At 39.2% G+C, this 27,435-nt stretch overlaps 1 protein-coding gene across 1 annotated transcript in view; it reads left to right on the top strand.

The window, feature by feature from the left end:
• CSMD3 (CUB and Sushi multiple domains 3) overlaps positions 1–27,435 on the top strand; it is a 2,596,150-nt gene that overhangs the window by 1,367,819 nt on the left and 1,200,896 nt on the right. The window contains exons 18-19 of the mRNA XM_086918068.1: positions 2,905–3,092; positions 27,069–27,257. Of these exons, the coding sequence (XP_086774194.1) occupies positions 2,905–3,092; positions 27,069–27,257 (377 nt within the window). The remainder of the gene's footprint in view (positions 1–2,904; positions 3,093–27,068; positions 27,258–27,435) is intronic.

Below are 27,435 nucleotides of genomic sequence, written 5' to 3'. Positions count from 1 at the left end.
AGTGGCTTATTGTCAATTTCATGTCTGACATAACCACAAAAAGTACCATTGAGCAGTTGAGAACTATTTTCCATGAACAGTGTCTTCCTCATACACTGATCACGGATAATGGTACCCAACTAGTTTCACATGAAATGAAATATTTTTTGGCTAAGTATGGTATTGTTCATCATTGTACGGCACTCTATAATTCTCAAGCAAATGACATTGTGGAACGTGCCAACAGGATGGTGAAAGGGACCATAGGCATGGGTGTTCAGAGTGGTAAGGATGTGCATATCATGGTTAGTGAGATGGTTTGTGCTCACCGCACCACTGTAAATTCTGTCATCAGTGTTACACCTTTTGAAAGGATGCATTGAAGGAAACCTGGTGCCAAACTTCTTCCATCCTGGTTGGCTTCTCCTAAGTCGCAAAACTTTCAGGTGGCAAGAGACAAACTCAACCTTGGGGGTGTGCGTGCGGGAGATTGGGTCAAAGTGCGGCATGGAAGACCTTGTAAAGAGTTATAAAAGTCCTGGGCTCCCTTTAAGGTCAAGCAGGTTTTCGACACTTAGGTGCTTCTGGACAATGGTAACAAGTGAAAAAAACGTAAGATTACTTTGTATCACATGTGTGACATTATGAATCCGGTCACACAGAAACCTGCCACTGTCAATTCTGATGTACATTTAAATGTTTTTATGTTGATGAGTCATGCAGAATTCTCGTCTCCTGGTTCTGTGATTAGAAGAGAGAGGGGTTCGGAGGATGCCTCTTGTTCCTTTTCTTCTGATCTTCCTTCAGACAGAGATGGTGTTATTTCCCGACCTGCTCGTTTGAGGAGGGCTCCTCGTTATTTAGAGGATTTTGTTCAGTTATGATTTTTCATATTTTCTGTTCTCATAATGTTGAGGGTTTATTTATTTTTTGGGTGTTTGTTTTCTTTGTCTTTTGGGTAGAAGGGTGGGGGGTGTTGTATGTGGCACTTGCCTTCAGCAGTGCATCTTGGACCTTCTCTTAGGGTTCTGTTACTGTGTCTTCTGTGTGCGTGGATTCCATCGGCGTCAGTTGATGCTGTGGCTGGCGTTGGAGGGACCACGCTCCTGTGAGCCCTGTCTTTACCATTAAAGACGTGTTTATCTCCTAAACTGACTCCCGTGTTATAACCACAAACACCTGGATCAAGAAGTACAACATTACATTTTATGAATAATTTACACTCATAAATCAAGTTGTTTGAGCATGTAAATTTGGCTTTCATGGGCAAATGGATTTGAACAATCAGGTCCATTATGAGCAGATGCGCTTTACATTATGAAGTGCGTCGTTTGAATCTGTAGTCCTAGCTTCTAATCCTAGATTCTTAATTTGAGTGAAAATGTTCTGAGTTTTGCCAAATTATTTAATCTCTCATTGCCTAAAATTGTAAATATTTGAAATGTGATGCAATGGTGAAACGTGGTGTTCTTCAATGTGTAAATTCCCACTTGATGTACACAATTATTTATTGTTTCCTTTTAACTCATTGCTCATATTCCAATAGAGTGCTTTATGTTGCTAGCAAATTCAGTCACAGTTGAACATCAAATAGGCAAACCTAAACAGAAATGTTCCACTGAAATTTACAGAGGTTACCTGCTGAGAAGGTAGGGAATATAATCAACTATGTGAGACATTTTTCTTGATTTATCATCCATAAATGTCAATACTGCAGGTTGGACTTTGTTAAATGTCTTTTAAAACAGAGGACATATTACAGAGGAAAAGAAGAGGGCAAGTTCAACAATTAAATCAATAGTATTGTGATACTAAGTTTAGCTCGTGTGAGTGCCTAATGGAAAAATTATGTGAAGAAAACTGTACATCAATTTTCTAAATAGATAAATCTGCATTTGAAAAAGCTTTATTGAGAGAATGTTGGCGTATGTTGTGGTGTTGCAGTCTATAACCATCAACTGCAAAATGGACACAAAAGACTTCAAAAGGTACATATATAGGCTTGTATATGTAGGCTTGTGTCATCCATACCAGTGCTTAGATCGGATACTTCATATCCTGGCTCAGAAGGGAGACCACTCTGTCTACAACAGGCACTAACTTGCTAACTGTGTGTTACTGCATGTAAATGTCACGTATTGTAAAAATTGAGTGGTAGTTGTTGCAACACATTTCTGACTTTCGATGTCAAGTGCTAATGCTCTTGGAGCCACTGAAGTAGTCCAAGTGTTGTACATAGTATAATTTCTTCAAAAACGGATGCAGAGCTCCTTTCTAGGGGTTCATGATATGGCCCTGAAACAAATTGGTTTTTCTTTCAATATGGGGCATATTGTATGCTGGACACATACTTTTGAGTTGAAAAGTAATCCTTTATCTGTTCCTGTTTTGTGCCATATCACTTGGTGCACAAAATGTGCTTCGGCTAATCTGCACTGGACTATTTTCCGCAACAAATAATTCGAAAAGTTACCATTTTATTGTATTATCTGTTTTAGAATTCAGATTGTAAAATATTAATGTTCTCTTCAAAACGAAAGTCCCCAAAAATCATAGTTCCATGCTACAAATGTTTCTATGTTAATACTTTAGGAGTTCAGTAAATCTGTCTGCAATATCATTTATCCAATATGGACAATACATTTCCAAGCCGAATGGGTTAATCATTTCATGTTTGTTCAACTGCAGACTCATGTATGAAACTGACTATTGAAGACACTCATTTTGAACAGACTTCTGCTTTAACTGTGATAGATGCAAAGTAATAATTTGCTAAAAGTTCCCCATTGTTTAGCACTTGGACTGAGAAAATCATGCAACTGGCTACCACTGTATGCTGGGATCTGTTTCTTGAATTTAAGATTTTTGAAATCTGCTTGATGATCGTTTTTCTGTATGATTAATCATCTTTTTCTCCCACTTTAGATTTCAGACAGAATTAAATTATGATGTCTTGGAAGTTCACGATGGGCCAAATCTATTGTCCCCTCTCTTGGGATCTTACAATGGAACTCAGGTCCCACAATTTCTGTTCAGCAGCATCAATTTTCTCTATCTCCTCTTTACCACTGATAACAGCCGCTCCAATGGAGGATTTAAAATCCATTATGAGAGTGAGTATTTGCCTCTTGTGACTTTCGAAAAAATACCTGCTGTTTAGAATTTAAAATATTCTGTCTTAGTGAGAAACCAGGAGGTAAATAGCTATGCCTGTAGAACTGTGGTGTTTGAATGAATAGCTTTTACTCAGCAGCAATTTTCCATAATGCAGTGGTTAGTTATTCATTTTACATTTGAGTGTCTACAAAAATCTCTTATAAAATATTATTATGCTGGATTATTAGGTAATATTGAACCTATTGTGATACCCAAAAATATTATTTACCCTAAAATGTAAACGTCTTGGACGATGTTCTATATTTTCAATAGGCTTGCCATCCGTTTAAGTTCCAGTAATGATTGGCTGTAACATTTTAAGGCCTTTTTCATTTCAGAAATGGTTGTCACTTCGTGTCACGCTCGTTTGTCGGAGAGTAGTCATGTGAAACCCTTACGGTTTGAATTTTAATATCAGTTAAAACAAAGAAAGACCTTATGAAACACACGTTGCCTGCATTTTGTTGCTCATCAGCAATTCTGATGCAATCTACATTGTGATAGTTTGTCTCTCTGTTCATTTGTAGTTATTTAGATAAAATGGCAGCTGAATGCTTCATGGTTTTGCAAAATACAGTTTTCACAAGTTAAGGTGAGAGTATTAACGTATACGTGTTGAAGCGTCTCTGAATTAAAATAGAAAATATATATATAAAACAAAGATATCCTAATATCTTGCCTGACACCTCTCAGGATCTTAGATACATTTGTGTTAAGAAGGTAGCAAGAAAATGCAAAGTAATTTATTGTTAGGTAAAACAATATTTGCTTCATAGTGTGTAGGCAAATGCTGTGGCCTTTAACCAGAAGATTAGCACACATAACATGTTTAAAGAATTGAACTGCAGCGTTAAAAATATTTCAAAATGCTCTGGGTTCCTGTCTTTGTTTAATTTATCTTGAATCTGGTAATTTGCTGCCAAAAGTTCATAACGTTCCTTTAATTTGGGCTTTCCCAAGTGACACTTGTTTTATCCAACGAGCAAGGACTTTATCGTGGTATTATCCAGTGGATGAATTTATAGCGCTAGTATACCACTAGGTCCTAAACTCATATTATGTGGTTGTAGCACAAATGGGTAATAAAAGCGAAATGTTCCACCTGTTTCCAGCATCTTGAATGCTTGAATACTGGTTACTCCAGGGGGGTTACATTTCAATTAACTGTTTGCTCTACGGTCACAGAGTAGTCAGTAAGGATGAGAATAGAGCCATCAACTCAAATCAAAATATTATTCATATGCAGGGATACATTGAAGAACCATTATGATGCACAGTGAGGAAACAAACATAATTTATATGCAGAGAACATCACAGCAGACATTAAATTGTAGTTGGACACCGTATGATATCCTGAAAAAAGTAAAAGATCTAAAGTTGAACATTTTTTTGTCATTTTCGTTTGATTTCCTGGATTAATGCCTTGCTACTAGAACAAAAAGTGTTTGGCTGTGCATTTTATTGAAGGGATATTTTGAACTTTTGGCATCAAAAAAGAATAGCAGGAAGAACAAGATCCGTTCTGAAAATAAATTCTATTGAAGCTCCATTGAAGGACTTTCAATGTCGCATGGGATAGCCTTCTGGTGCAAAATATATATAGGACTCTTTCCCATGATAAGATAAGATCCACATTAGCAATCCACAAATTTCACTTCTTGCTATAACTCTCTTGTTAAATGTAGAAGACATCTTAAAATGTGTTGGCATTTGACTGCCTAGCAATCTTTCCTGAATGCACTGATAAGAGATGTTATTATTTTTCAATTCAAAAGTACTACATTTTTTTCTATTTGATGTATGTTGTTTTACACTTAATTGTGTGACCTTTCGGACTCATATGGATCAGTGCAGAATGTGCTTTTGTCCTCTAAGTTGTTGTAGGATCTACACAACTTATTTTACAGCAGAGCTGTGGCTATTGGGCTAAGGGTCTGATTTGCATCTTTGAATGCAAATGGATATCACAAAGGAATTTACTACATACAAAGAAAATAGGCACATCCCTCTATTATTCATTTATGGACTAGCTATGGGTGGCATAAATTACTTGAGCTGTTGCATGTGCCCTAAAATATAATGGGGCAGAATTACGAGTTCTGGCGCATCTCTGCAAATCAGCAGGGATGCATCAGAAAAGATGCGACACACAATTCCCTCCCTGTGCCACCACGAATGCGGCGCATTTATAATGCGCCACACCGTGGCGCAAGGATAGGGTGATGCATGTCGCATACTGTGGCATAAAGGGCGGCGCATTGCTGGAGTCGTGTTGCAAGCGCAACGCGGCTCCAGCAATGCTCATGAGCGCCCTATGCCTAACATGCTGCGTCACTCCTTACGCCAAGCAGGTGCAGGGATTTGACGTAGCATGTACATAAAAGTGACGCAGTGTCACAGCGCCATGTTTACGAGGCGTTCCTGCAACGGAACACCCACCCTTCGTCGGAATGCCCACATGAAACCTAAGGCAGGTTTCATGTGGCGCAAGGCTTCACACCGTGATGCATCTCCCTAGATGCTTCACGTTGTAAATAAGGTGCAACGTGGCGCATGGTTTACTCTGCTGCTGCGTCACAGAAGTGATGCAACGGCGGCGTAAATGGAGCTCGTAAATCTGCCTAAGAGAATGTAAGACTGTAGTTCTCAATAAAGGTATTCAGCTATGTTAAATGGAATTTGTGTTCACTCTGGGAGTCAAGTGGGACAACAAATTATTTCATGCAAATTCAGGGACAATCTGTCTCTGCCTCTTTCAAGGATGGGACAGCCATGTTGAGTTGCATGCATCAAGGAGTCAAGCAGCCTCATCATTTAAGACATCTAGGTTTGTGAAAACCTTGAGCCCTCACTGGGACAAAGGCCTTTTTGAATCATGGTGGTACAAGGTTTTATGAAAAATGAAATGTGTAGACTTGGTGCACAAGTAGAGCATTATTTTGTGTTTGTAGTCAATGTCAAAGAGTATATTAGTCATTTGGCCTGACCAAAGACAATTTCGCTCTGTTTTCATAAGTGCATGAAGCTCGTTTGAAAACTCCTTGAACTATGGTCTTCAGCAGAAATAAATATTTACCAAGACATAATTGGCCACTTCATTAAAAATTGTCTATCCTTAAATATACAGTGAGTGTATTTGTGCTGATGGCGAATGCTAATGAAAGGGAACAACAATAATCTCATCTTATAATAGACCTGGGTCTCTCTGCCCTGTTACCACAAACATGTGTATATATATATATATACTATAACATGTGTGAAACCTATGGTTTTTATTGAATTTCTAAGGTTTTTTAAATGCTAATTCCTCACTATAACGTGTGTGAAACCTATGGTTTTTCAGTGAAGATATATATATATATATATATTTATCTTCACTGAAAAAACTGGACAACCCCTTCTCATCCCCTTGGTAGCTTAGCATGAGCAGTTAGGCTTATCCCAGAGGCAATGTGTAAAGTGTTGGCGCAACACACACACACTGCCGCTATGCACTAGGCACACTACAAAAGAGATTCCCCACAAGGTTATATTAAAATAGCCTTTGTATTATGTAAAATATATTAGAATCACAATCACAGATATATATACACTGTGCCAACTAGCACCGGGGGACTATGTACAGGGCAGTGCCAATCGGGTCGCTGCCAAACCATCACAAGCATAACCAGTAAATGCAAAACCACCAGAAATACATATGTAACAGCCAGTAATAAAAATATAACGGTAAGTAGCTACTAGTGAAATAGTGAACCCAGCATTATACCACCTTAGGCATAAATCCAATTAGCATGAGCACATTAGGCAAAAACACATCAGATCAGGCGTGGGATGCAAGCATCATAGTATGACATTAGGCAACCTCATAAGCATAAATGCAACATCATTAGGCATAAAAATACATTAGGCATGACCATCAGCAAAGTAGTGCACACATAATAGTCACATCCCTGGAAATGAGAGTAAACATCACCTTAGGGGCTTGCGCCCTCAGAGCACACCAAAGTAAGGGCCCTACTTTGCAGATTAGCTTCTGGTGCCACTGTGCCTGGGGAGCCCCCAACTCGGGGACTCTAAAAGAAAGGTTTGTCCAGCGTTGCAGCCACCCGCTTCTGCCATGCAGCTGTGTCCAATGGGAAGAAGAATGGCACCGCAATGTGGAATTTCAAGCCCCACTCCGGGCCTTAGAAAGTAAATTACCCAAACATTGCAGCTGCCTGCTTCGGCGGTGCAGCTATGAGAAATGCTTTGGCACATTGGAGTCCCCCTCCGGACTCTAAAGGAAAACCTACCCTACTGTGTAAGTTGGAGAAAAATGCCCCAACGGTGCAGCGGCCTGCATCTGCAGCACCGCTGTGCAGACATGGGAGCTTCTGGTGCCACTTCCGGCACTCTCGACACTTCCCAGAGGCCACACTCACCGGGACTCTTCTCGCACTGCTCTGGTCTCCGCTCTGTCCTCAGGCAGCTCCACTTCTCTTGCTGGCTGGAGGCGCACTGCTGGAATAGGTACTGCTCTGGCTTCTCGTGGCTGCAGGGCTCTCTCTGACTCACGAGAGCCCCACTTTCGGGTCCCTATTTCGGTGGCTTCTCTGATAGGCGGGCCCCCTTGTTGCTGAGCAACGCCGGGCGCTGGCTCCCAATCCCAAAGCGACCCCAATCTGAAGTTGGCAGACTCTGGGTCAGCGGCAGGGGAAGGCAGCTCAGTGCTTTCTTGGCTCCCAGGCCGGAGGCGGTTATTACGGGCACAAAGACTTTTCCTGCACCGCGCCTCACAGCGTATTCAGGTCCCGTGCGGCGAAAGCGATCATGTGGTGTTTCAAAAGGAGGGGTGGCGGGCACCTGCCGAAAAAAAGCATAAAAGCTGGGTGAGCTCCCGTTCTTTCAGGAACCCAAATGCAGCACAACTGCTGGCTGGGCTACCTCTCTTCTGACCACCGCAATGCGGGGTGGGCACCCGCTCGGCAAAATCATAAATGTGGCTCAAAAGTGGGGTGGGAACCTGCTCCAGTTTAAAAAGGTGTCCATACATGAGGTGGGCTCCCGCTCTTCCGTAGGCAGCCAAGGGGGAATCCCACATGCCGGGATTCCCTCAGGTAATTAGAATATAGCGCTCACAAGCTATGTTCCCAGTAGTGTGCGCGCCTGCGAGCACCTCTTATAGACGGAGCGCGCAGTGTCCTATATGAAGCACACACACAGCAGATCACCTGAGAGAGTGGTCGCGTTGCCGGGAGTGTCAGGTAAGTTTCCTTTTAATAGCAACCTGTCCACGCATTCAGCATCAAGAAGCTCCAGAACTTGCTGTATTTGTTTTCTTAATGGAGCACAGCTGGGGGCTGATTGTGGGCCATTGTTGGAAATATTTCTGCTAATTGCAGCGCATGACAGTGCTGCGATTAACAGGAATACTTTCCCAAAGGCCCAGATACAGCCCGCAGCCGCACTCTATGAGGAAATGAAATGCAGCAAGTTTACAAACAACGGCGTGTGTTTTACACGTCGTGCTTTTGAACTTGATGCATGTCTTATGGAGTGCGGCTGTGGGCTTTTTCTGGACCTTTGTGAAAGTAATCCTGTTAATCGCAGCACTGTCATGCGCTGCAATTAACAGAAATATGTTCACAAAGGCCCTCAATGAGCCCCCAGCCACACTCCATTAACAAAAAACATGCATCAAGTTTAAAAGCGCAAAGTGTAAAACACACATCATGCTTTTGAACTTGCTGCACTTCTTTTAGTTATAAGTGTAAATAAATAAATAAGTGGATCTACAACCAAATTCTAACCTTAACTCTACCCTTCACTTAAACCAAACCCCTTAACTAAGCACACATAACAATATTCCTTACGCTAACATTTAGTCTGGTACTTACTACTTTCAGTGTTGAAACATTCTCAGAAATGGTAATCTCAGTCCGGATACAATCATCTATATAATTAATAGTACATCAATGTAATGGATTCTGAGAAGTCAACATAGAAGGCGTTGTCATTTACAATGCCTATAGCACAAACTTGCTTAAATGCGAGACCTATTGCATTGCAGATGCTTGTTTTTTCAGTGTTTCCCCTAGAACAAAGACCTGGTATTGGTACATGATTGACAAGGCTTATTTACCAAGTTGCAGACCAGACACATTTGAGTAAACAGCTCTTTCCAATCGCAGGTTTGAGAAGTAACAGACAGTTTGTTAAGGAGTTGAAGTACCCGAAGTTCTAAATTATGGTTATCCTTGCAAGTAGTTATAGGCATTTTGTTTGTGTGCAGTTTTGTATTGCGCCAGGTAACAGTGCGCTTTACATGAGCATCAGTTACATTACACAATGCGAAATTCATATTTTCCTAGGCAGGGGGCACCTAAATAAAGTGCTATATAAAACTTTATAAATAAAATAAATACCCTATCTATAACAAAGTAGGTGAAGTGAGGATGCCAAAAATTATCAATGGATAGGCGCTCGCCAAGACCAAGACCACTGTCACGCAGCTCCAAGACCATTGCCATGTGAAAAGTTGTAAAGAAATACTAGTAAAAGTTATATCTTAAAGGTGAGTTTATTCTTAACACCCCAACCATCAGCTACAAGGCAGCAACTGGCAATATCAGGAATATTCACCAACAAAGCATTCTAAGTTCCAGAGAATACACAAAAAATTGATATGGAAAGAATACTACAATGTAGCACTAGAATAGCTGAAATAGAAGCCACAGGTGGAACAGCTTGAAGGCGTTTCTGTGTTTGATCCAGGTGAGGTGACATGTTATCTGTTATAATGAAGCTTTTTTTTTTTTTTTTTTAAACCTCATATTGCGGTAAGAATGTGAATAATAAGGTGTTCGGGGGAATTGACGGTCTGTTCGAGTTATATGCCTTCACTGCCCCGGATCTCTGCTAAGTATCCCAAGGGGAGTTTCCCAGTTTTTTCTCAAGACCCGTCAAACTTCTCCATTTCACCCTTATCCAACACAATAATTCCAAGGATCTGTGATGAGCTAGCCCTAGAGCTACTCGGCAGAAATCCATTCCTGCCAGGAGATTATTGTCTCCGCTTTAATCATTGGTAAACAAGAAACAAAAAAAAGAAAAAAAAAGAAAAAAGAAGAACAAAAAGGAAAAAAAGAGAAGCACTGATCAAGACACAAGAATAAGGGTCTTGATAATTACTCAGGTGTAAAAAAATTTACCCATATATCCCAATACTGCATTCTTTTTGTACTATTCCCTTTCCTATCCAACCTGCATACCCTGATTACAGAGTTTAACCAGTCCTCATATGTTGGAGGTGTCGGTTTTATCCAGTTTATACAGATCTCTCTACGTGCCAATAATATCAGTGTAAACATTAGCTTTTCCTGAGGTTTACTTAATCTAATGGTGTTTGAAGCGATCCCGAAAATAATTAAAGAGGTACTTACAGTTATTGGGTTTCTCATTAGAGCCGAGAGGGTCTTACCAATTTCTTGCCAAAATTGCGCAAGCCCCGGGCAATGTTGAAACATATGGGTATCATCTGCCTTTTCTTCGCCACATTTACTGCAGGCCTTTATTGATGCGCCTTTGAACCTTGATAATCTCTTTGGAGTCCAATACGCTCTATGTATTGAGAACAGATGATTTCTTTTTAGAGCAGCGGGTTTTACACACTCCCAACATAGTTCAGAGGATTTTTTCCACATCATCTTTAAATCGATTTTTTCGTTGGTAAACTCTCTTCTCCATATTTTTTCCGATATTGATTGATCTTCTTCTCCAGCTTCAATTAACGCCCAATACCATTTTGATATTTCTTTTGTTATTATGGCTTCCTTTGTCATTTCCTTTTCAAAGTTTCCTGGGTCTGTTGTTTCTCTCGGGATAGCATTAGTCCAACTCTTCAGTTGGTAATATTTAAACTTCGACACTTTCCCTTCCGTTATTATATGTAGATGTTCCCATGATATTAATTCATTTTCACATAAAAGTTGTCCCCATTTTTCAAAACCTAGCTGTCTAATTACACTGGATAATGCATCTTTGAGGCATTCTGGTGTTCCGGGTGAGTCCCAAATTGGGGCCATATTGCTGTAGTATGGGATCCTCAAAATACTTCTAAATTGCGTCCATAGTTTGACCGCATTAGTTAATAGCTTCAATTTTACTTTCTTAAAAAATTTTGGATGGCCAAATTTGAAAAGGAAATAGTCTTCTCCATTTGTGATATGTTGAAGGAAACTTGGGAAATTACCGTGTTTCATTAGTAACGTTCTGAAATTTTTAAACTGAAAAGCCCTGCAATACTCAATAATGTCTGGACTTGCAATGCCCCCTTGATTCTTCCTTCTCCTGAGTTTGTTCCAAGCAATTCTTGTGCTTTTTTTCGACCAAATAAAACTGGATAATTCTCCTTGTATTTTCTTTAGGGCAGCTTTATTAAACTCCAACGGAATTGTATTAAAAAGGTATGTAAATTTGGGGATGATGGTCATTTTTACTGCGTTTGATTTACCCAAAAAGTTTAGTGGTAGACCAGACCATGTTTTAAGAAGACTTCTCATTTCTTTTGCTACTATATTTAAATTTAATTGGGGAATTTTATTCAGATCTTCAGTTAGCATGATCCCTAAGTATCTTATTTTTTCCTTTGAGAAGGCAGGTTTTGTCGTACAGTTCCAACTCATTGCCTCTGTTTTATTAATATTTATTAAATAGCCTGAGACCCTGCCAAAGTTATTCATTAATTCCTTAATTGGTAATTCTGAGTTATTGTAGTTATCTGTGAACACCATAAGGTCATCTGCATATAAGGCCACTTTTTTTCCCAATTTTTGTATTTAAAAGGTGTTATTTTGATATGGTTTCTAATTGAGCAAGCTAACAGTTCAATATATAAATTGAAAAGTAGTGGCGACAAGGGGCAGCCTTGCCTCGTACCCCTCTGAATAGTGATGTTACTTGTCAAACTCCTGTTCACTAATATATTTGCTCTAGGGTTTGAGTAAATTTCCTTCACCATGTGACTAAAATTACTTCCCAAGTTATTTTTTTCTATGACATTGTTTAAAAATTGCCAGTTTACGCGATCAAAGGCTTTTGCCGCATCATAAGTGATGATCGCGAGGGGTAACTGTTCTGATATAGCGACATCTATTGTCGCAATTAATTCATGTGTTATTTCTTGAATTTGTCTGCCCTTTATGAAACCCTTCTGGTCCCGATCGATCAGGTTCGGCATTAGCTTTGATAATCTTTTTGCTATTATGTTCATAAATAATTTATAGTCAAAATTAAGTAGAGATATTGGTCTGTAAGACTCACAGGTTTTTGGATTTTTCCCCGGTTTTAATATGAGACTTATTGTGGCGTCGTTCCACGAATCAGGGATTTTTTCATGCTCCATGTATATCTTATTCATGACTTTTGTCAAGTGCTCAGTTAAAGGTTCTTTTAAAGCAATGTAGAATTCGTTGGGTAGGGCATCAGGACCTGCCGCTTTACCCTTCTTTAGGCTTCCTATTGCAGATCTAACTTCTTCAGATGTTATATCGATATTTAAGGAAACGATTTCCTCTTCTGTTAGATTTGGCATTATTATTCCTTCTAGATATTCCTTAATTGACTCAGTTGATGGATTTATATCCTCTTTATATATTGTAGAAAAGAAATCTGCAAATTCTTGTCTAATCTCAGAGTCGTCTTCACATAATGCTGATTGGTCTTTGGTATACACGGATAATATAATATTCCTTGTCTGGTCTGTTTTCAACTTCCACGCTAACATTTTCCCGCATCCTTCCCCATATTCGTGTTTAGCCAATTTACTGTTCTCCCATTTCTCTTGTACTATATTCTCCAAGTAATCTGTTAGGGTCTCTTTTAACTTACATAACCTCTCAGTTAGTTTTTCTTTAGAAGTCAGTGACGGGCTGGCTCCCAGTTGTGATTCTGTTTCCTTAATTTCTGACTCCAATTTTTTTATGTCGGTTTTTCTTCCCTTATTTTTATGTGCACCCAGACTAAGTAAGTGTCCTCTTATCACTGCTTTGTACGTGTCCCATTTAATTCTTTCAGAGGATTCTTCACCATTATCTGCAAAGTAATTAGTTGTCGATCTTAGCAGTTGATCCACACTTTCATCCGTTGTTAGAATTGATCGATCCAGGGTCCATCTAGTCGGAGTTAGACTTTGTGTAAATAAGATTTTTAATTGGACAGCCGAATGATCCGATAAGTGAGCTGAATGATGCTCGATGCTTTTGACCTATCTCGAAGTGAGTTGCTTATTAAGAAAAAATCTATCCTGGATTTATGTCCTAATTTTTTATTGTGGAATGTAAACGGGTATGTTTTTTCCCCTTTTTGTTTCCACATGTCGTCCATGTTTAAATCTCTTTTGAAAATCCCCAACCATTCCCTCATCTTCGGTGAATTCCTTTGTTTAGACGGAGGTTGCCTATCTACGGTCGGATCTAATATTATGTTATAGTCTCCTCCTAAGATTACTGGGGCAGTGGATGTTATTAATTCTGAGTATAATTTCTTAAGTGTCGCCGGGTCGTCAATATTTGGGCCATAATATCCTGCTATCATAAGTGTGGAGCCTAATATTCTAATTTTGGCCATTGCCCATCTTCCCTTTTTATCAACCTCTTCTGATTCCAGTTTAGCATTCAGTGATTTTTTTATGATGATTGCTACTCCTTTTATATTGCAGTCTTGTGAAGTATGAATGCTTGAGCCAATCCAGTGTAGGTTTTTCACAATTTGAGACCACTCTGATTTTATTAAGTGAGTTTCTTGAAGAATAATTATCTCACTTTCTACCTCTTTCAAATACTCCAAAATTCTTCTTCTTCTCTTGGGAGTCCTCAAACCGTTAACATTCCATGAAAGTATTTTTATCGTCTTTTCTTTTGCCATTCCGTTTTGTTATAATGAAGCTTGTATAAATTTATTAAACTGATGTAGCTGGACCACCAAGCAAAGTTCATTTAGTGCTCTATCATAAAGCACATTTATGTAAAAGAAAAATTATTTATTGTAAAGAGTTTCACCAGAATTCTTTTTTATAAAACATAGCTTGTTTTTTTTTTTAAATCTGTTTTTTTCTAAGCTTTACCTGGCCAACTTTTCAATTGGCTCCTGTTACTGTCATTTCAAAATTGTTGCTTTTCATTTGTTAATAGGCTTAGTAGTCCCTCGTACCGCCTTGTCTGCATTTGTATCCTCCCATAATGAGTGGACTTTTTACTTGTGTTGTTACACGGTCTGCTTTATCTAGTGGATGAGCACTGTTTTCTTTAATGATCTTCCCTATTTCACACACGATGTCGCAGCACGCCGCCACCTTTCATATCATGTCATTTACTCATATATTTTTTCATTTCCAGTGCAGTCTGTTTTAACTATAGCGGCTGGGCTTATTTATTAAATTTACGGCGCTGTCCTCTTTCAAATTAGCAGCTGTGCTTATTTATTTATTTAATTTACAACGCAGGACGCTTTCACTTTAGAGGTTGCTCTTATTTATTTATTTAATTCACAGCACAACCACTTTCACTTCAGCGGGTGCACTACAAAAGTTTTTTTTTTTTCTTTATTTTTATTACACTTTGTGTAAAGGCGCCCCATAGGCATTTTCACTTTAATGTTGGCCGCGCCCCTTTCTTTAGATGCTGAACCCACACATGCAGTCTGGCTCCTGGCGCACATAGCCTTGGCTGCAGCGCACAAAGACCTTATAGTGCCGCACTCAGAGGAAATAAATTAGAGGGAACATTGCTCACAAGGTGCTAGAGTCCAGGAATGCAGTCAGGGTTGAGCAGAGGTCAGCAGACCTCAGGGCAGCTCTTCCCAGCAGCATAGCAATCACGGGGGACAGTCAAACACAGCGAGGATGGCGATCCCAAAGTACAGCAGCCTCTGCTCTAGCGGAGTTTTCATTGGACCAGCAAAAATCAAGAGTCCTTGGTGCACGCAGGGAGCCTCAGGGGCCAGAAGCTGGGTCCCACGACAGTTCCTCCTGGCAGAGTGTCCCCTCAAAGTAAGCACACCCAACACATGGGGTCACAGCCCGTCTATTTATATTATACTTCTTCTTTGTCTGCCCCCTTCTAGAAGCTTCTGAAAGGGTCTTTGGAGAAACCAGTCCCAGCTGGTTTTGGGGAGTGTAGAGCACTTTCTTTACCAGGCTTCCCTCCTCCCTTTGTGAGCTGGGGTTTGGTAATCAGACACACCACAGGGAGTTGTATCCAGCATTGTACAGGGCAGCCACCGACCTATTCAGGGACAGGGGACTTCTCCGCCCACTAATCCAATTGCAGATCTCCTATTCAGCCTGACACTGACTCACCCTGCCCTCCCTGGAATCACCCACACCTCACCAGCCCCGGTCACTTCTAGAACCAGACATGCAGGCGGGCACACAGAACACAGAAATGCCAACTTCTAAAAGTGGCATTCTTAAAATAGTGAAAATGAATCTGCGCACACCATTGCACAGCAATAATTATTTCCATTCCACACATACCAAACATGACATTCTTATTTTTCTTACATTTAGGAGTTATCCTATAAGTGGGGTTGTTCCCAATGTTAGCCTATGAAGGGCAAAGAGCACATGAGCTTTGCACTGCTAAACAGTGCAAAAGTGCCCAGAGTCCTAAAACCACCAACACCTTGTTAAAACAAAAGGCTAGGAAGAAGGCAAAAAGTTCAGGGATGACCCTGCAAAAAGGGCCAAGTCCAACAGTTACAGGGACTTTATAGTTAGGCTGACATTTCACTGATACAAAACCAGAGAAATTCAGCGGTTATAGTTAGCAGAGTTAAACATAACTTGCGCCCCCGCAATGCACTGCTTATGACCTCACATATTACATCACTCATGACATGGTCAGTGACATCACTGATGACATCACTGATGATTTCTCTAATGACATCACTGATGACATCATCCACACAATCTCTGATGCCCCCAATCACACCCCTATAGAAACTTGTAAACACCCACTGCCACTCCCATACAGCCATTCACAAACCCATTAACAGAGCTATACCAGTATTTACACAGTCGCTCACTAATTCATAGATATACACACATATCCACTTGCTCTCCCATACTGCCACTCATACACCCGCTCAGTCACCAATACAGCCATTGACATATCCACTCATATGCCCATACAAGCACTCACACACGGAGTGAGTCACCCATAGTACTACTCACACAACTACACTTTCACCCATACTGTCAATCATACAGGTACGTACTATTCTATACAGTTACATACACATTCATTTACTTGCTCATAGAAATAGTGTAGGCACATTAGATATTTCTAACAGTTTCTTTTGTCAAAACATTGCACCAGAAAGTAGGTATTAGACCGCTTTCTCAATTATGGGGACACAGAGTCACTTCTGTCGTCTCCCTCAGGGATTTAAGAATAGACCTGGGTTATTCTCAGCAAGGGTAATAGAGTTACTACAAATTTATGATGGCGAGACATTGTCATATGTTGATGACATCTATCTGACAGACGATGACTTGGGTAGGCACTTGAACAGGGTGAACACCATTATACTGGGCTTCTCCTCTGAAGGGTACAAATTCAATTTTAAGAAATCAAGAATTGCCCATCTCAACGTCCTTTTCCTAGGATATTAATTATCAAGTGAAGGCAAAAGCCTGGCAGCCAATTTTTTTGAAAAGTGTGCGCTGCTCTAACCACTAAAAAAGCTGAAAAACTTAGTCAATGCTAGGTTTCCTGAATTTCGGAAGAACTTACATTCTAAATTAGGCAGAAAGGGTTAAACCTCTCTACGAATTCCCCACACTCATAGTGTGCGATTTGATTTATTGTGTTCAATGTTCCAATGAATATTTACAGAATTGGCTTCAAAACAGTTTCAAAGATACAAAAGGTGGCACAATCAAGCAGAAAACGCTTTCAGAACAAGTAGTTCAGTTAAGAGAAGGAATGCAAAACTCTCACGTGATATATACGCTGAGTCATCAAGTGATGGCGTTCACTTTGAAGGGAATTCATTGGCTGATGAAACCACGAAGGCAGCTGTGCAAACAGCTTCCGTAGCTGCAATCACTCATTGAAAAACGAAAATAGACAGCGAAATAATGCTGACTGTCAGTGCTACATGCAAGGGCAGCGGGCAGTGTTACCTAATAGATTTCCACTCAAACACTCATATATAATTGATGCAAACAGCATTCCTTTTGCTCGAATCCCTGGAGTGGGGGATAGGGTAATTCCAAACAGGAGATGTAGAGTAGCTTTAATATACGAAGCACATTTGGGAGAGGGTCTGCTACATAAAGGGATCTCTAACACAATATTAACTGTAAAAGAGACATACTGGTTGCCAGGAATGAATGCTCACATTCATATGTTTGTCATTGACTGCATAGACTGCAATAGAGAGCACATAACACCACCAGATACCTGACTATAGCATAGCCAGCCCAGTACAGACACCATTGTTAGACAGCATTAGACTTTCTACATGCAGACGTCCCTGTGTATCAATGCGCTTCCACAAATATTACGACAAGGTTCATTTGGATGTGGCCTCAGCGCTTGGCTGATGCTCGAACTGTTTTGTGAGTCTTTATCGGCACATACGCAATCGGCACGCTACATTCTGACCAGGGACCTGCGTTTAGCTCTTGAGCTTACAATTTGGTTGTTGCATTGGGGTATTTTAGTCCATTCCATCCTGAGGGAAATTCGGTTGTGCAGAGAAAAAAACAGGACATAAAGCAATCTATAACAGCTAGGGTATTAGGTTTGGGTGACCGGTGGGTCATCTAATAAGTGTCCAACGTAGTCTTAATACCTTGCCAAGAAGTTCTCTAAGGGGTATCACTCCATATGATGTCCTTTTTGGGACACGAATGTTGGTCGCGGACATTGATTGTCAGACATCAGTGGTGGAACAAAAAGCATTTGATATCAAAGATTGTTTGGCTGTTTTACAGGACTTAAATGAACTAAGAACGAAATAAAGCAACGTGTTCCTGAAGCCAACCACCACTGAGGAAAAACCGACCGTCCCAGCAAGGGATACCAAAGCTTGGTGATCTAGTCAGAGAGAAGATCGTGGACAAGAAGGAATTTGGGCCTTCTTACAGACAACCAGTACCTGTCCTAGCAATCCACGGTTCAAGAACAGTTTTACTGCCGCCCCTTGCTAGTAAAAAGGAGAACAGGTTTATGTCCATTGACCCGATTAAACCACACTATGTGGCCGATAGTAAGCAGTAGGCCTAGTGGACTCCGACCAAGTAGCAGACGCCCAGCTCTAGCTACAATCCAAGAGGTTCAAGCTGAGAGACTCATCACCTTTGAGGAATCTGCAGTGCGAAAAGAAGGACTATGCAACAAAGCTATGGAACTTGTACCTCTTGAGACTCAAATAACAGTTTGTCAAGAAACACCTGCCTACAACGAAGTAGCACCTGTCTACAATAAAGTAACAAGTGATCAATCCCAACAATTGACAGAACTGCCTCTGGCTATTTCATTAACTTTGATACGTTTTCTGAGGATCCCAGCAAACCTGAAACAACACAAGCACAAAGAACGTTCAAAGAACAAGCAACAGACCTTTTTCATCACCTGGAAAAGACTTATCTGGTTTCACCACTACTTTGGGTGACTCTGGTAAATAGATGATATGTCAAAATGGACACAGCTAGTAAGAACGCCAACTTACTCCTCAAGCCGCACAAATCATCCCATTGTGAACAAAGAGACTTGTCATCAGTGAACATCAAAGCCGTTCCTATACCTGGTGGTATAGCTGGGACAAAACAGATTATTACATTTTTGGACCGTCGGAGCTGTTGAAGATTCCACACTTATTCAAGATTTCATTAGGTGACTTTGTTTCATCTAGTACCTTTCCTTATGATTGGGACTTCAAGACTATTAATAATATGATGTCAGACCTAGAAATGTCTGCAGTGTTTACAAATCATGAATATTTAAAAGGTTCATCAGACTATGAACAAATGTATTGTTATAATCATTATGGTCATCATTTCTTGCACAAATCTGCAAATCCTAAAAATGTAATAATGTATAATCAATGGGAACATTGTCCTAAGCCACCAAACGGTAGCTCAAGAACTTTTGCTATGGAATTTCCATACTTATCAGGGTTCAATGTATCCAATCCAGAATCATTTTACTTTAGACATGTAAACAAAACGGGACTGAAAAATATGTTAACAAATACCAAACAGATTTATTCTGCAGCATTTTATGCCCAACTGTCTAAACTAGGTTTCAACTTTTGGGAAGACAACATTGAGACAAAAACTGTCTGGGGTACAAAATATTGGCAGGTACAGGGGCTAGGAGCTTTATTTAGAGCCTGCATCATCCCTGAGCAAATTATGTTTTTGAATGACACTGTCCAACAAACGTCTTGCCTTGGGTTAGCCAAGATCAAAGACATGAACAATCCGTCCATACCTAAACCTACATCTGATAGTACTAACACTTCAGAGGGGGAGGTTGACGTACATACTACTTTGCATCACAACAGAACAGATCCAGATTGGAATAAATGGTTGATCTGGCCCAAAGACACAAACAACTGTCAAGGTAGATATACTGAACAAAACACAGGGTTTCACATTCAACAGGCCAGACCCAAGATACATTCAGAAACAGCATCCATGAATAGTAACAACATACAGTGTAGGGAAGCTCTGCCTTGATTGGATACAAAGATCTACACTTAAGGATGTAAAGCAACACTTATCTTTACCTAAAGATGGCACTGATCTTAGTGAATTCTTGCTAGGACCAAGAAAACAGCATCAAAATCGTTTTATATATGCCAGTATCTATGCTGCTTATAATGAAGCATGGAAGATTACACAAGCAGAGACTTCAGAACGAATACAAGAAATTGATTGTATTAATTTAGAGAAAACTCTCTCTGTGGTTGACAATGGGTTAATGATTCTGTCGTCCAGGATATATTCATTGGACAGCATAGTGTCTTCTGCCATAGACATCATGGAACAGGACTTGGTCATGCTGCAACATAGTCAGTCGCAACTACTTTCTATCAAGCTACTGGGCTGGACGTTGCAAAACCTTAATTCAGGCTATGTGCCTTGCCTTTTAATCAATACTATGTCACTGTTTTCAGAATTCAATCTCACTGATAATCAGATGAAACTGGCACAGAAGGGAGCAGACTATATGGTGCTGAGCATTGAAAAACTGGAAAGATTGCCATTTACGGTAGCAGAGAAAACAGCTACTGAATGGATTATACATGGAACAATCACTCTGCCTGTTACAATTTTCCATTCTCAGTATAGCCTAAAACATATACCAACAGGCACATATGAAAGGTCGGGTTAAGAATACATCAAGACATCCTGAGAATTACCATACACACACAGATGTTGGAGTGGGGGACGAGAAGTGTTTCTTAGCGGTTCAAACAGTGAAAACGCACTAAGCGGTTCTCTCCTTTGTCAGGGTATAAACCTATACAGGGCCTTCAATGGTTCCTCTAATAATTTATCCTGCCACCTGCAAGATTCACCAGCTGCAGTGATTGATCCATTTTTGGACAGCTTTCAAATGGAAGTTACCTCATGTTGAACGAACACAGATGTTGTGGCATGTTGCCAGGAATACCATATCTAGTAACTGTGTCATCCAGGGTCACTTGCTGTATGCAAGTATTGTTTCCAAAAACCAAGTTAGTCAGGGAGTCGCCACTTTGGCCTTCACTGAACATCTCTTCTATACAAATTGATACTCTAAGAAGAATGAAAGCCATTCTTTTGCAAAAAACGGTACCACTGACCTCGGCCAAAGAGACCTATGATCTACAAGTCGCAAGGACTTCTGTCGAGCTGCATGCCCTTTTAACTACAAACTGCCCTATACATTTCTCAGAAATGTTGTTGTATCTTAAACATGTCTGATACAAGCGGTATTGTAAGTGTATTTAAGACCGTATTTTCCAGACTGTTAGCACCTTTTCAAGCAGTCCAAGGAATATTTTCAAACCACTGGAGCAGCGGATCCACGCTGACAGAGAAGAGGAGAGAGACCGTCGTGTCTCCACCTTCAACCCACCATCGAGCAAACTGCGGAGTAAGCATCCGAGACCGCTGTATTAAAGCGGTTACATAACCCAAGGAACAACGCACTCCTACATCCGAGCCCAACTAATAAGGAAGACTCGTGAACCTACGGCCTTTTCAAATGAATTCATCTAAGACAAGGCACCTTCAAATCCTGGGCACTTCGCAGTACCCCTAACGCCCAACAGCGCCTGACCAAGACAACCTTAGAGACTTGGCAGGCGTTCGTAATGGAAACAGGCAGTGATTAATACAGTCCTGATGATGATCCCGGTTCATTAGGAGCCAGGGGATAGAAACGTTGACGCTTAAAACAGTGTTGCAGGAAATCCATTTGTATATTATTCTATACACACTGTATGTCGAAACTTGCTGTAATTGATTATTAATTCGCAAGCGACAGTTGGCTCCAAAACTCTTTTTGCCTGTAAAAAACTTTCCTTTTGATTCACTTACTTTCCTTATCCTATGGTCTTTCTAATTCTTGGGATAGGTACAGGATTGTGCCCTATCTAAATGTTTGTATGTGACCCTCTTTAGGTCAATCAAATTCCTTTTAAGTCTAAATTAAACATTCCTTGCCCGGCTGGGCCTGGAAACTGGACTATAGTACTGATTGTGGTCTATAAGTTTATTTGTTTGTTTATTGAATTCCCTGAGGACCCTTGTTCTCTTAATAATGATATATTTTTTCAGATGCATTGCTTTATTGGCACAATACGAGCTACATCTATTTCCTGGAAATATTGATGTATTGAGGAATTGATTAATTTTGATTGCAGATGCGTAAAATGTCATTCCATTTTGGAAAACCAGGCAATGTCGACTTGATAAATGGCTCTAATTAAGTGGGCTACATGAAGACATTAGAATGTGTTTGTTATTAATAAAAAGTGTGGTTCACATTTGCTTTCCAATTATATGTAAGCACTTATTTTTCCATTCGTGAAATAGTACTTAAAAAATATGCACACTACCTGTACCTTACACCATGAAAACAAAGAACGACATTACTCAATATAAAAAAAATATTATTGAGTTATTTGGTAAACAAAAACGTGTGCACAACAGATATCATCCATGCAGTGCAGATTTTCGTCATTATTTATTGTATTTTACATGTGCCTTGATCTCTTGGTAATTTATAACCATCCTCTTACATTGAACGTCGGGCTATTAGCAAAAATGAGCAAGATAATGTTAATTACTTCCAAGAAAGGAAGAAATCTAATGGGACAGGGGAATGTCGTGTAACAATACCAGTCCGTAAGTATAATTTTATGCATAGGTGTGAGATTAATGGGGTTGGGTTAAACACAGATGGTTCTTATTTCCATGTTGTTAAGTGATACAAACCTCTTTAATTCTCTTTTTGCAACCCTCTGCAGAAAGACATTCTGTGGTGCAATACAAAAACGGATAAGGCATGGAACTCCTGAGCAGCTGGTTATTCTGCATTTCATAAACCTGCTGTTCAGGTTTACGACATGCATGAGGGGTTGGCAGAACTTAGATATGTAGAGTTGGTAATTGATAAAAAAAATACATTGCAGTGGGTTCATGAGATTTTCTATCCATCTGTTACAGAGCTGCAGAGGGTCCTGTTCTGTAAAAATACAAAAGGGCCTAAAAGCACGAGCACGCTAAAAGACGTTTCCAAAACAGATAGTGGACGTTTACACTTGCAGGGTTACAAGTACATTTGGTGTGAATGTCACAGAGGTCCATGAACAACAATGTAATTTCACTGTGAAATCCTTGTTGCACACAAGAGTTACCAGTTGCGCACACGTTTCCTCTACCTGCATGTTTATGAGCTTCTGAATGTCATTTTCGCTTTTACACTTTTTGCCTTTTTCTCCATGGGAAAATACGGTGGGGCAGATTTACAATAACTGGCGCATCCCCAGGGATGCGCCAGTTATTGTGCGCCGCATCTCCGCCACCCATGGTGCGCCGCATTTACAATGCGGCGCACCATGGGGCAAAAACGGCAGAGATGCGTCACGCATCTGTGCCGTAAAGGTGGCACATTGCTGGAGTTGCCTTGCAAGCGTGACGCAGCTCCAGCAAGGCTATCTGTCCAATGTTGCGTCAAGCCTTACGTCTGCTTCAAGCAGGCGCAGGGTTTTGACGCAGCATTGTATTTAAAAAGTTGGACATGTACATTTAACTTTTAGATGTCAAGCACTTAAAAAGATATTAAATATTTTGAGATGGTAAAACAGTGATACCTAAAGCCCAAGAAGATTTGGGTGAATCAAGCTTTTATGTACATTAACAGCGTGTTATTCAGTGAAAATCATGAATAAGTTCAAGAATTACTAATTAAATGAACTTGGTTTTTAAATTATAATTCTTTAGACACCAAACATGGCATTACTACCTGTTCCGAAACAAACATTATCACTTACTGAAATGTAATAAGGTAACCCAGTGTGAAAGGTAGGCCTTACAGTAGTGAAAAACAAATTTGTGAATGTTTCACTGCCAGGACATCTAAAAGTTAAATGTACATGTCCAACTTTTTAAATACAATGCACCCTGTCCTATGGGCTGTTTAAGGCCCAATTTAGGGGTGTATTAAAACTGAGATTTTAGATCTGATAATATGTTTATGTTGCCAGGTCAAAATTATGGTTTAAAACTACACACAGCCTACAATGGCAGGCCTGAGAATGTTTTTAAAATGCTATTTAAGTGGGTGGCACAATAAGTGCTACTTGCCCACTAATAGCATTTAATTTGCAGGCCTTGGGTACATGTTGTACCACTTTACTAGGGACTTAAATATAAGTTAAATGTGCCAAACAGGTGTAGGCCACTATTACCCTGTTTTAAGGACTGAGCGCAAACACTTTAGCACTGATTAGCAATGGTGTAGTGCACAGAGTCCTAAAGCCAACAAAAATGTATTTTAGCAAGCAGAAGGGGAGTAGGCAAAATGTTTGGGGGAGAAAAACCTAAGGCTGGCAGGTCTAACCTGAAGTAAACAATAAGAAACTTGTATATAGCTTATTTTTGGATTCCCATCCATTAGCTCAGTAAATTCTAGACTTTGGAGGGGGGGGGGGGCGGAGGTACATATATAAATGACACAGAACTATTCAAAAACATGCATCATTCTTTGATATATCATTTCCTCCTCTGAAAGCTTCACTTATCAATTCATTAAAAGCATTTGAAATATTTTCAATACAAATAGCAGCAAGTTCATTTAAACGGAATTCACATCCAGAAGTAATTGAAAGCCAATAAAAAAATCCTCTTCTACAATAGTTCCCTTGCAATGTTCCTTGCAGTCAAAAAGTATAGGCCATCACGTTTTGTGCTTTGCTTTATGACAACTTCTTTGTCAGAGATGTAAGAAGTATATTCAAAAACAAGTTTAACATAAGACCCAAAGATTGAAATAAAGCTGAAAAGATTAATATGCAAAAGACAGAATTTCAGATATATCTACTTAGAGAATATTGTTTTAAAATTACCAATGCACCAAACTCCATTTAAATAACCTCAACTTTGCCATTTAGCTACACCAATTTCAGCACCATTTGAACTCTTGTCCATAATCATCAGTAGTAAACACAAATAGCAAATGTAAACATCCACTAAATGATCAAATACAAATCAAATCTGGGAATAACCACAATTGTTTTATGTTATCATACACATTAATGCATAATAGGTAGAAGCTTATAGAGAAAAAACACCTTCAATCCTGTGTTGAACTGTATGCTAAGGATACAGTGTCTTATCCTTCATCCTAATATTTTTTTTATATCTATCATCATTATGACAGTTGAGCAAATGATCCAGATTATTAAGTACATTCACTAGTTATTAGATACATAAAAGCTCTGGAAGAAAATAAATATCTTGGTCTGGCTTCTTAGGCTTCATAAAATTGCAAAATTATCTTTTCATTACAAAAACGTCCATAGATTAGAAAATATAAAATACAAGATTGTTTTCTAATTAGTAGTGTCCAAGAGTATTAACATATTGCAATTAATTTAATGCATACTTAAGTTCATTTAATTAGTAATTCTTGAACTTATTCATGATTTTCACTGAATAACACGTTGTTAATGTACATACAAGCTTGATTCACCCAAATCTTCTTGGGCTGTAGGTATCACTGTTTTACCATCTCAAAATATTTATTATCTTTTCAAGTGCTTGAAAAAAGCATACATGGTGACCCCTAAATGATCTAAATAAAACACAATATAGAACCATGTAAGGCACTAAAAGTCGCTATTAAAAAAGTCATCAAAAAATAAAACACCAACAGGAGTTGCCTGCATTTAGCAAAAATGAACACTTACTCTTTAAGAAAGGTTAAGTGTTGGTTCTCATTAATGCCTATTATATGCAGTACCATGGTCTCTACAATTCACTAACATTTACTTTTCAAATGAGTTACACTAAACCATGAGTTTCCTCACTGGAGCATTAATCCATTTCCCACGATAAACGCGGTGCATTTTGCTAAATTTCTGCATACATTTTAATTGAAATTATTTATTGTCTAAAGAATAATTTTTTTTCAATTAAGTTTAGTGGTATTTATATCTGTAACTCCCTAACCTTAGGATTAAAATATTTAATACATTTCATACAATTTTCTTTTGTAGACAACTACGCTTAACACCAAGATGATCATGGGATATAAAAGTGAAGTTAACAATAGTAAAATATATTTAACTATTTAGTGTTACCTTCATAATATTGGTATATTTGATGTTTTTGCTATGATATTTTGGTAGCATGATACAATACAATAAAATCCATGATTAGTGTTTTTAAAGGAAATCTGGACCTGTGTTTGCCCCTTCTCTGTGAGGCAGGAATTTAAAGAAGGTTGTTCTCTATCATACAATGTCTCACCAATGCTGGGATTTGGAAAGAAGTGATAATTATAAACTGGCCTACTCAAATTCTATATTGCTAAGTTGAATATAGCTGCTCAAATTTGCACCTCTCCAAATGTGAGTTTTTAGTTGTGTTTCACAGAAACGGAATTAGTGGAATTTTGCATTCACAAATTGCTTAGGTAAGAGGTAATATCTATTGGTTTGAAGGATTGTTGCATTTGTAAAGCTAGAACATTTCCAAGGATTGTAGATGATTCTTGGAAGTGCAACCTAGAGTATTAAGTAAACACACTCAGCCCTACACGTTTTTCAAAGCTTTCAGTGTGCTTTGCAAGTATTTTCTCATTCTGCTAAAATATGCAAAAGGGATTCAAAGTTAGAAATATTTGTCCCATGGTTAGAGCACATACCATATCCAACATAGGGCCTAAGAGAATAGTTTCTCAAGTGAAGCAAATATTTTCTCTGTGGGAAAAAAAAGGTAAATGTGTCACAGTTATGTTTGCATAATTTGCCACCTAGTGGAATTCCACTTGCATACATTTTACAAATGTAAGTACTCCTGAAGATCTATGACTAGCATTGGTTATGAGAAAGAGAAAGGTTCTTCGTGGCAAATCATGTTAAAGTGCTACACCACAACATTTTCACTCAGCAACACTGTAAGTATGTCATTTGTGCCAAGCAAAGGAGTAATCCAAAGAGAGTACATTTTAAACTTTTCTTCAACACCTTCATAGAACTATACCAGCAATATTGATTACTAATTCATCTGTTTGATTTAATCGTAATTGGGTTACCTAGTAGAAAGATGGAAAAAAGCTTAAAGATGTCATTTGAATTTGATTGGACAGCTGTATAAAAACATCAATTTAAATTTAGCTGTGACTTGCTTGTAATGCTTTTTGCATTCATGTCTTTCTTCACAGGTGTAACAGTTGATACATACTCATGTCTGGATCCTGGCATACCTGTGCATGGATTACGTTATGGCCAAGATTTTTCTATAGGTTCCACTGTGTCATTTGGTTGCCATCCAGGATATACACTAAGCCATGAAGAACCTCTTTTATGTGAAAAAAACCATTGGTGGAGCCATCCTCTTCCAACTTGTGATGGTAAGAATTTATCAATTTGTCAGTTAAGATAATGTACTAAGAATAATGATTTTAGCTTGCACTATCTGAAACATGAAATATGATATGTTGGAAAGATATTTGAAAAGTAATTTTTCTAAATCTTTTGCCTTTCTGTCTTTCTTACTCTATTCACAACTTCTAGGGAGAGAACACTTCA

The sequence above is a fragment of the Lissotriton vulgaris genome, chromosome 4_1, assembly GCF_964263255.1.
Source record: "Lissotriton vulgaris chromosome 4_1, aLisVul1.2, whole genome shotgun sequence".
NCBI lineage: Eukaryota > Metazoa > Chordata > Amphibia > Caudata > Salamandridae > Lissotriton > Lissotriton vulgaris.
This window is presented reverse-complemented; position numbering and strand designations above follow the sequence as displayed.